The sequence below is a fragment of the Rhineura floridana genome, chromosome 3 (genome assembly GCF_030035675.1).
Source record: "Rhineura floridana isolate rRhiFlo1 chromosome 3, rRhiFlo1.hap2, whole genome shotgun sequence".
Lineage (NCBI taxonomy): Eukaryota > Metazoa > Chordata > Lepidosauria > Squamata > Rhineuridae > Rhineura > Rhineura floridana.
The window spans coordinates 208,196,991-208,207,602 of record NC_084482.1 but is presented as its reverse complement, the minus strand read 5'-3'; the positions used below and the strand labels follow the sequence as shown (position 1 = coordinate 208,207,602).

Here is a 10,612-nt window from a genome sequence, read left to right as displayed (position 1 = left end):
GTCTGAGGAAGGGCTAGGAGTTGAAAACAGACAAGAGAAGGTTGCTTGCTTGCTCTCTCTGAACCCCCAAAACTATGGGCTTTCGGGAGCAAGGGCCGCGAATGCTGCGAACCCTTCCATCATAGGCTGTGAACAAACTAGTCGCCAGAGCAAAGCGTCTTCATTGGGCACACCTGGAAGGGAATGGGTTGATCTGCTGATCAGTTGTGAAATCTTTTTGAAGGTGAATTAAAAAACAACAACCAGTCTGTGAACACACTAGTTGCCAGAGCAAAGTGTTTTCATTGGCAACACCTGGACGGGGAAATGGGTTGATCTGCTGATCAATCTCAAAATCTCTTTGAAGCTGACTTTTTAAAAAAAGAAAATGACTCAAGCTGCTTCTACCAAGTTTTACAGTAAAAAGGGGCAGAAGAGGGAGGTGGAGATGCACTGGTGTATATCTACCCTTAAGCTCAGGTTGTGTGTATGTGTAAATAAACCATATCTTGTAAAGACACCATGATCTCTGCTGACCTTCATTATGAGGAAACCAAACCCTGCGTAAGTGCGGGAACCCCCGGAAGTCTCTCATGGCTCAGAAATTAGGGTGTATGCCACAGTTCTTTTATTGTGACAGTGCCTACACTTTGGATCTCCCTACCTGTTGACATCAGGGAGGCACCTTTGCTGCACTGCTTTTTTTGCCTGTTAAAAGCATTTTTGTTCAGGCAGGCCTATCCAGACATACAGAAGCTGATGTGTTTTAATCTGTTTATAGCTTAACTTGATTTTAATTATATTTTGAATTGTTTAAATACCTTTTCTTAACTTTCTCTTTCATTACAGTTGTAATGGGTTTTTTTTGTAAACAGCTTAGTAGTTCTATTTACAATCAAGCAGTGTATCAATTTTGTTAAATAAATAGAGGGATATGCTGCCTTTCCATACGAAAGCTCCATTCTTGGTTCTCAAGGAGGAATAACAACAGCAGCAAATTATTTTTAAATACTAGGATGAAAACTAAAGAATGAGCAGAGTTATTTCCAAGGATATTTTTGGGAGAAGGGATTTTCATAAGGTTCTTCTTGTAAGTTGTGGGGGGACCCCTGGTGTGGGACTAATTTTGGGCTTACCAGTCACTGTGTAATCAGGAGGCAAACCGTCACCATAGAAATGGACTGCCTTAAGTCGATTCATGGTAATTGGTATTCAGAGGGGGTTTACCATTGCCTCCCTCTGAGGCTGAATGGCAGTGACTGGCCCACGGCTGTGTGGGGATTCGAACCCTGGTCTCCCAGGTCGTAGTCCAACACCTTAACCACTACACCACACTGCCTCTCTCGTCACCGTAGAGCTGGAGCTAAAGCTAAAGAAGAGAGCTTAATCACGAATGTAGCCAGTTCAGGGACCAATGTGACCGCGTATTACTGAGCGTCAGGTCTGCTTTGGGGACAGCGTGGCAGAACCAATTCGATTTGCTGCCGCGACGCAAGTACACATGCCATGCCATCTGCCGGCAGAAACTTTTCCCTGACAGCCTTTGTTTTTTAAATGTACATGGGATTTTTATTTTTAATAATATGGAGGAGGAGTGACCCAGTCGCGAAACTTGCTGGCACCCTCCCGTTGCTCTCCGCGGAAGCAGCCGAGGGGCTTCAGCCACTGCGCTCTTCGCGACCAACAAGGACAAACAACGACCAATAAGGAGCAGCCTCTCCTAGAGCCGGAGGGAAGACTGCAAAAGAGGGGCTGCCCTTTCCTGTCGCGCAGGAGCCTTCCGGTGTGCCGCCGTCTCAGAGGGGCTGCTGCATGGAGGGCGTCCCCGAATCAAGCTTTACCATTTGGGGCGGTGCGTAGGGAGGAGGGAGAAGCGGGAAGAAGGCAGGGCCTCCCTTTGACCCCTCCCCAGCGCCCCCCTGTTGTTGGAGGCCACAGGCCTGCCCTACAGCTGGGCCCCGTCGTTGCTGTGTTTGGGCCGTGTTGGAGCGTCCCTCCAGAACACCTGCAGACTTGGTGACGAATAAAATGAGGTATGTAAATAGCAAGCGAGCCCGGCTGTTTTAAAGCGCTGCATTTTTTCTTCATTAGCTTTAATATATCTAAGCTTTTGATATGTAAACGTGGAATAGTTAGAATATATCTAAGTAGACGATACTGAGCTAAACGGACTGATTCGTTATAAGACAGTGTTTCTTGCTTTGTTCTTTGGTTCAGCTTTGATCGTTAATATTGAGGTTATTCTTCCAGTGCGGTCCTGCCAGCCCTCCCCAGGTTCCTGCTCTCTCAGAGTTAAGGTCGCCATTTCATTTACAAAACTGGGGCCCTGCCGGCATGCTTTATAGAGTACCCTGACAGACAAAATGTTTAGCAAATGAAGGTTCTCTTGAAACGGATGTGAAATTGGCAGGAACAACTTCCTGTCCGCTTTTCCTACATCCCAGATATAAGAGCACAGCTAAATCAGAGTCTCCTGTCCAGTTTCTTCACACCTGCATCATTATGGTCACAGCCACACCATATAGTTAAAGCACATGGCTTCCTCCAAAGACTCCTGGGAGCTGTAGTTTATTGAGGGTGCTGGGAATTGTAGCTCTGTGACTGGTAAACTATAACTCCCAGGATTTGTTGGGGTAATCAGTGTGCTTTGAATATGTTGGACATGTTTTAAATGTATGGTATGACCGTACTTCTATCATGACTTCTCCTTTTCTCCAAAGCAGCTTTTCCCAAGGTTTGGGTCCCCAGATGTTGCTGGACTACAGCTCCCATCAGCCCCAGCCAACATGGCCAATGGTCAGGAATGAATAGGAACTGTAGTCCAGCAACATCTGGGGACCCAAACCTTGGGAAAGGCTGGTCTAAACTTAAAATGCCCCATTTTAAAATGCCCCATTTTCATGACCTTTCCTCATAGGGGAATTGCTCCATTCCCTTGATGTTTCTGGTTGCCCTTTCCTGAACCTCTTCTACCTCTCTTTTGAGGTCAAGCAACCAGAACTGTAGACAGTATTCCAGATATAGTCGCCTGTTAGATTTGTATAACATTATAATATTGGGAATTCACTGGTTTCACAGCTGCCACACACTGCGTCAATATCTTCGCTGAAGTATCTACTATGACCCCAAGGCCTCTTTCCTGGTCAGTCACCACTGGTTCAAAACCCATTAGTAGACACATTAAGTTAGGAATTTTTTTTCTTGAATGTGCATCACTTTACACTTGCTTTCGTTTAATTGCATTTGCTCTTTAATACCAAAGTCTGCTTGGAGAGATCCTAACATAAGAACATAAGAACATAAGAAGAGCCTGCTGGATCAGGCCAGTGGCCCATCTAGTCCAGCATCCTGTTCTCACAGTGGCCAACCAGGTGCCTGGGGGAAGCCCGCAAGCAGGACCCGAGTGCAAGAACACTCTCCCCTCCTGAGGCTTCCGGCAACTGGTTTTCAGAAGCATGCTGCCTCTGACTAGGGTGGCACAGCACAGCCATCATGGCTAGTAGCCATTGATAGCCCTGTCCTCCATGAATTTGTCTAATCTTCTTTTAAAGCCGTCCAAGCTGGTGGCCATTACTGCATCTTGTGGGAGCAAATTCCATAGTTTAACTATGCGCTGAGTAAAGAAGTACTTCCTTTTGTCTGTCCTGAATCTTCCTTTTGGAGCTCCTCACAATCCCCATTTGTTTTAATCACCCTGAACAATTTGGTCTCATCAGTAAACTTTGGTGCTCACCACTAACTCCAGGACATTTAGGAACAATTTTACAAGCACAGGTCTTAATACTGATGATGGGAGGGCACTTCTTGCATCCTTCCTTTGGGAGAACTATTCATTTATTCCTGATCTTTAAACACTTACTGATCCATAAGAACATATTTCTTATCCCATGATTGCTATGTTCTGCTCCATGTTTGGTAATTCTATCTTTCATATTATTTTCCACTACTTTTCCCAAAACAGATATTAAGCTAATAGGCGTCTAATTTCCAGGATATCTGCTGTGTCCTTTTGCGTTTAAATTGTAATACATTTGCCAGTCCATATGGTAGCAGGTCTTTGGGAGAAGGTACATATTTTTGTTAGAAGATCAGCAGTGTCGCATTTGGGTTGTTTTAAGACCTGTCGGGTAGATGCCATCTGGACCCAAAGTGATTTGTGAACATTGAAGGAAAATATCCCACTTGCCCCATCTCTTCAGAGTATGAGTGGAGGGCAGATGATGTCCATGCCTTGCCTGGGAGCGTTAATGAGGAAGACAATTGTTTTCTTCTTCCAGGGACTGGTGACCTTTGAGGAGGTGTCCTTGCATTTCATCAAGGAGGAAGAGAGCTCTGTACAAGGAGGTTATGCGGGAGATTAACGAGATCGCAACCTCTCTGGACAAGGATTCTTTCGCCCTTACTCAATAGCTATGGAAGGTATGCATTCCTCTTGGTGGTGTTGTCTATGAGATTATTAGAAGTGTACTGATAGATTTACCCTGGGCATAAGAAGATAACAAGAGGCCTGCTGGATGAAACCAAAGGCTTGCGTAGTCCAGGATTCTGTTTTCACAGTGGCCAACCAGGTGCCCATGGGGAGCCCACAAGTAGAACATGGGTGGAATAGCACTCTACCCACTTGTTTTCCCCATACTGCCTCTGATACTGCCTAATGGTAGCCATTTTAGGAAACAGACACATCCGCCCTGAGTTATTTATCTTGATTCTTTTTTTGTGGTCAGGCAGGTCTCTTGTTGGGTTGCAGGTGGTGGGAACTAAGGACACAAACTAAGGTGGATAGACCCAGGAGTAGCTGTCAGGGAGAGGGAGGGGCAAGGCAGCAGGTAGTTTGGGGCTGTGTGGGCACACCAGGAGGACTACTGGATTGGCTCCCCCAGTGTGCCCACACAGCCCCAACTTCCCCATCACCTTGCCCCTCTCCTTCATGGTAGGTGGCAGCGATGTCACTGCCAGGAGGCCTGATGGCCGGCACCCCTCCCAGTTGGCCACTCCTGGGTAGGCCAATAGATTTTCACCGTTTAAGGCAGATTCACGTTTTTATGTATTTTGCTCGGAAAAGGACATGTGAATTTGAAACCTAGTCTCACCTCCTGGCTGGAAGGAGATGGAGAAGACCTCTTTGTCCAGGGTTTTGCAGAGGGGGAGAAATATACTCAGATGTGTGATTGCACTCCTCTGCGTTCAGGAATTGAGAATTAATTGTAGAACATGAATTGTTCCTCCTTCAGCATCGTCTGGCACAGGGGTTCTCCAATTTTCTATCCCCAGGGCTCACCTGGGAACCTGAAAATTACTGAAGCCCATCGGTCACAAAATGGTGGCAGAAGGAAGTAAAGTATGGCATACTCAGCTGGCTATTACTGACATTTTCTACCAATCCATTTTTGAAAATTGCTATTTTCTTTGCAATAGCGTTTACCTTGGGCAAGGAGTTCCATAACTTAGCTTTCTTCAAGGTGACGTTTGTTATGGAGATACTGTGATAGCCTCCGCATTTTAGACTCCTGGGAGGAAGAGAGGGGTGTAAATGCAATTATAAATGATAATATGATAGATTGACGGATACTAGAGATTGGGCCTTTTCTGTGGAGGCCCCTCACTTGTGGAATACTTGGGTATCCTTCTCAAGCAATAGATACGGCTGTCTTTGTTTCCGTTTTTAACAGGCACTGAAGATCAGGTTGTTTCAAATTGCTCTTATTTGAGACACTGAATTATTGATGTTGTCTTCTCCTGCTTTGAACTGCGTTAGTAATGCCTTGGTTAATAAGAACATAAGAAGAGCCTGCTGGATCAGGCCAGTGGCCCATCTAGTCCAGCATCCTGTTCTCACAGTGGCCCACCAGGTGCCTAGGGGAAGCCCGCAAGCAGGACCTGAGTGCAAGAACACTCTCCGCTCCTGAGGCTTCCGGCAACTGGTTTTCAGAAGCATGCTGCCTCTGACTAGGGTGGCACAGCACAGCCATCATGGCTAGTAGCCATTGATAGCCCTGTCCTCCATGAATTTGTCTAATCTTCTTTTAAAGCCATCCAAGCTGGTGGCCATTACTGCATCTTGTGGGAGCAAATTCTATAGTTTGACTATGTGCTGAGTAAAGAAGTACTTCCTTCTGTCTGTCCTGAATCTTCCAACATTCAGCTTCTTTGAATGTCCACGAGTTGTAAACAATAAATTCAAACCATATTAAAAAAATTTCTAACTTTCCCTGATTCATACTTCTCACATTCCATGTTCCTGTTGTATGTGTTGTCTAACTCCGGACTCTCCTTTCGCATCTCTGCACATCAGCCCCCGGTGTCTCTTTGGCTTTGACCCAGTTGCATCATTATTCACAGCGCTACTCATCTTTGTCTGTTGTTCTTCCCCAGTAGCTCACTGAGAGCCATCTAACCTGGGGGTCTCATCTTCCAGCACTATCTCATATTGCAGGTAACAGGGGGCTAATGTTCATGGGGGGATGGAGGGAAAGCAAGCCGCCCTCTGGGCAGAGGAAGGGGCTATGTTTCTGTCAGACAGGATCCATCCTACCTTCGTGAATTCCAGCTCTACATAAGCAGTGGGCTGCCCACCTGAAATGGAGGAACAAGAGACTAGATCTTTGTCACAATCGTCTCTCTGTGTCTCTCTTTTCTTAACCTGTTACCAAGCACCTACTGCTAAAATAAATCTGTACAAGGCCTGTTAATCTCTGATATCAGAGGTCCCAGAAATATATTTTCAAAATACAAATCATAATATATTCATAACATTTCTCCACAGCATTTTATCTCCTTTCTTTTTCATTCTACCAGGAGATGTCTGGAGGGTCAAAGCTGAGGGAGAACCATCAGAAGTATCACTGGAAAAATCTGAGGAGCAGGTGCAGGAACAGAAACGGAGGAGTCAAGATGGAGCAAAGAGACAACAGGGGAGACAAACACAGATGCCAGGAGAGGGTACTGAATATAAAAGTCAATGGGAAACGGAATTAAAGTATGAATGCTTGGAATGTGAAAAGAGATTTAAAGATAGCTCAGATCTTACTTCACATCAAAGAGTGCATACAGGAGGGAAACCATATAAATGCTTGGAGTGTGGAAAGACCTTCAGTAGGAGTAGCAACCTTACTTTGCATCACAGAACTCATACAGGGGACAAACCTTACAAATGCTTGCAGTGTGGAAAGAACTTCAGTCATAGTAGCTCCCTTAGTAGACATCAAATAACTCATACAGGGGACAAACCTTATAAATGCTTGGAGTGTGGTAAGTGCTTCAGTTACAGTGGCAGCCTTACTTTGCATCACAGAATTCATACAGGGGACAAACCTTATGAATGCTTGGAGTGTGGAAAGAACTTCAGTCAGCATTCCCACCTTACTTCACATCAAAGAACTCATACAGGGGACAAACCTTTTAAATGCTTGGAGTGTGGAAAGAGCTTCCGTTATATTAGCAACCTTACTATTCATCAAAGATGTCACACAGGGGACAAACCTTATAGATGCTTGGAGTGTGGAAAGAGCTTCAGTGAGAGTGGCACCCTTAGTAAACATGAAAGAATTCATACTGGGGAGAAACCTTACAAATGCTTGGAGTGTGGAAAGACCTTTAGTCGGAGATGCAACCTTACTTTGCATCAAAGAAGTCACACAGGGGACAAACCTTATAAATGCTTTGAGTGTGGAAAGACCTTCGGTCGGAGTAGCAACCTTACTTTGCATCATAGAAGTCATACAGGGGATAAACCTTATAGATGCTTGGAGTGTGGAAAGAGCTTCAACCAGCATTGCCACCTTACTTCGCATCAAAGAAGTCACACGGGGGACAAACCTTACAAATGCTTGGTGTGTGGAAAGACCTTCAGTCGGAATTACACTCTTACTATGCATCAAAGAAGTCACACAGAGGACAATCCTTATATATGCATGGAGTGTGGAAAGAGCTTCAGTCAGCGTTTTCACTTTACTTCACATCAAAGAACTCATACAGGGAACAAATCTTACAAATGCTTGGAGTGTGGAAAGAGATTCAGTCAGAATAGCACCCTTACTTCACATAAAAGAATTCACACAGGGGACAAACCTTATAAATGCTTGGAGTGTGGAAGGACCTTCAGTCAGAGTGGCTCCCTTACTTTGCATCAAAGAAGTCACACAGGGGACAAACCTTATAAATGCTTGGAGTGTGGAAAGAGGTTCAGTCTAAGTGGCACCCTTAGTAAACATCAAACGACGCATACAGGGCACAAACCTTATAAATGCATGGAGTGTGGAAAGACCTTCAGTCTAAATAGCAGCCTTACTTTGCATCAAAGAAGTCACACAGAGGACAGACCTCATATATGCTTGGAGTGTGGAAAGAACTTTCGTTCAAGTAGCAACCTTTGCACACATACAAGAACTCATACAGGGGACAAACCTTACAAATGCTTGGTGTGTCAAAAGAGCTTCAGTCAGAGTAGCACCCTTAGTAGACATGAAAGAATTCATACAGGGGACAAACCTTATAAATGCTTGGAGTGTGGAAAGACCTTTAGTGACAGTCGCAACCTTCGTACACATGAAAGAACTCATACAGGAGACAAACCTTATAAATGCTTGGAGTGTGGAAAGACCTTTAGTGACAGTAGCTACCTTCGTACACATGAAAGAACTCATACAAGAGAGAAACCTTATAAATGCTACGAGTGTGAAAAGAGCTTCAGTCAGAGTGGGACCCTTAGTAAACATGAAAGAATCCATACGGGGGACAAACCTTATAAATGCTTGGAGTGTGGAAAGACCTTCAGTAGGGGTAGCAGTCTTACTTCGCATCACAGAACTCATACAGGGGACAAACCTTATACATGCTTGGAGTGTGGAAAGACCTTCAGTTATAGTAGCAGTCTTACTTTGCATCACAGAACTCATACTGGGGACAAACCTTATAAATGCTTGGAGTGTGGAAAGAGCTTTAGTGACAGTGGCAACCTTCGTACACATGAAAGAACTCATACAGGAGACAAACCTTATAAATGCTTGGAGTGTGGAAAGACCTTCAGTGAGAATGGCACCCTTCGTAAACATGAAAGAACACACACAGGGGACAAACCTTATAAATGCTTGGAGTGTGGAAAGAGCTTCAGTCAGAGGTGCACCCTTTGTACACATGAAAGAACACACACAGGGGACAAACATTATAAATGTTTGGAGTGTGGAAAGACCTTCAGTCAGAGTGGCAACTTTGCTTTGCATCAAAGAAGTCACACAGGGGACAAACCTATTACATGCTTGTAGTGTTGAAAGAGCTTTTGTTAGAATGTTTCAGGCACATCAAATGGTCCGTACAAGGGAAGAGACGTATAAATGCTTTGATTGTGGAAAAAGCTTTAAGCAGTGTTCAACTCTTCCTGTGCATCAAAGGATCCATATTGGGAAGCAGGGCTACTATACCATGTGTATAGATTTTCTGGGCTTCCTATACTGTATGTAGATTGGGCCCTCTGCTGCACTTCTCAAAGACAAATTTACATATAATGTGGATACACTTCATGTCAAATGGAAATTTGTTACCCCTTTTGCAGTTGGGAGTGGAGCACCAAAAATAATCCAGAGGTCACACTCAAAGGTGAATCTTTCCCAGTGATTCCATACTACAAAAAAGCAGATATTGTTTATTTATTTATTGCATTTTTATACAGGCATACCCCACTTTAACTTATGCAGTGGGACCGGAGAGTGTCCTTTAAGCGAAAATAACCTTTAAGTGAAGCAATTGTCTTCACTTGTACTGCACGCAATCACCACTAGATGGCAGCAGCGTCATGCCAATAAAGTATACGTTATTGCGAAGCGTGCAAACATTAAGTGGGGTATGGGGAGAAATGGAGCGTGTACGTTATAGCGAGGCGATGTTAAGCGAAGCAACATTAAGCGGGGTATGCCTGTACCACCTTTTCTCCAAGGAGCTCAAGCTGTCCCTGTGATGTTCCTGTATTAATGTAAATATGGTAAGTGCTGTTTGTATAGAAGATACATGGTAAGTGGAATGAAAGAGGAGGGGGGAGTAAATGAGCAGTAGAATGCTGGATGATTGGCTGAGTGTTTGGATGGCTGAGAGTATAAATGGAAGGATGACAGTTGAATCTGGGTGGACGTTAGTGGGTTGTTTTGGTGGAGTTTGGAGGTGGGTGTGAGTTGGTGTATGTCAGGAGAGTGTGGAGAAAGAGGGAGGTGGAGTTCGGATTAGTAATAAGTCAAATATCACAGTAACAGATGAAACCATAAGCTTGTAGATCATTATCAAAGTTATCTTGTTATTAATGTTATTTAATAAATACTATTTTGGTTTACCGAAGGCCTGATCCTTGGCTGGGGTTTCACAGACCAGAAGGGAGGGTAAGGTAATAACCAAGGCTGAAGGGAAACAGTAACAAATGGTGGCAGCGGTGAAGAGGAGAAGATAGCATTATAAGTATCCAGAGCAACCCCGAGTTATGAGTTATCTGCATTGATACAAGGGGGTTGGGAACAGCATAGGCACGCAGTCACGAATGTAACCGGATAGAGAGACTCAGGCAAGGTCTCTGGGAACATTGGTTGTAGAATGTGACTGGTGGTGCTGCCTAGCAGGGGGATTTATTGAGATCTGTGCTAGAGCGGAGAAACCA

General features: G+C 44.5%; 1 protein-coding gene across 1 annotated transcript; it reads left to right on the top strand.

Annotated features, from left to right (window-relative positions):
* Positions 1–1,759: 1,759 nt before the first annotated feature.
* Positions 1,760–10,250, top strand: LOC133381359 (zinc finger protein 91-like). The gene is made up of 3 exons (XM_061620389.1): positions 1,760–2,012; positions 4,257–4,398; positions 6,775–10,250. The coding sequence occupies exons 2-3, from the start codon at positions 4,392–4,394 to the stop codon at positions 9,237–9,239; spliced, it is 2,472 nt and encodes an 823-aa protein (XP_061476373.1). The 5' UTR covers positions 1,760–2,012; positions 4,257–4,391; the 3' UTR covers positions 9,240–10,250.
* Positions 10,251–10,612: the final 362 nt, after the last annotated feature.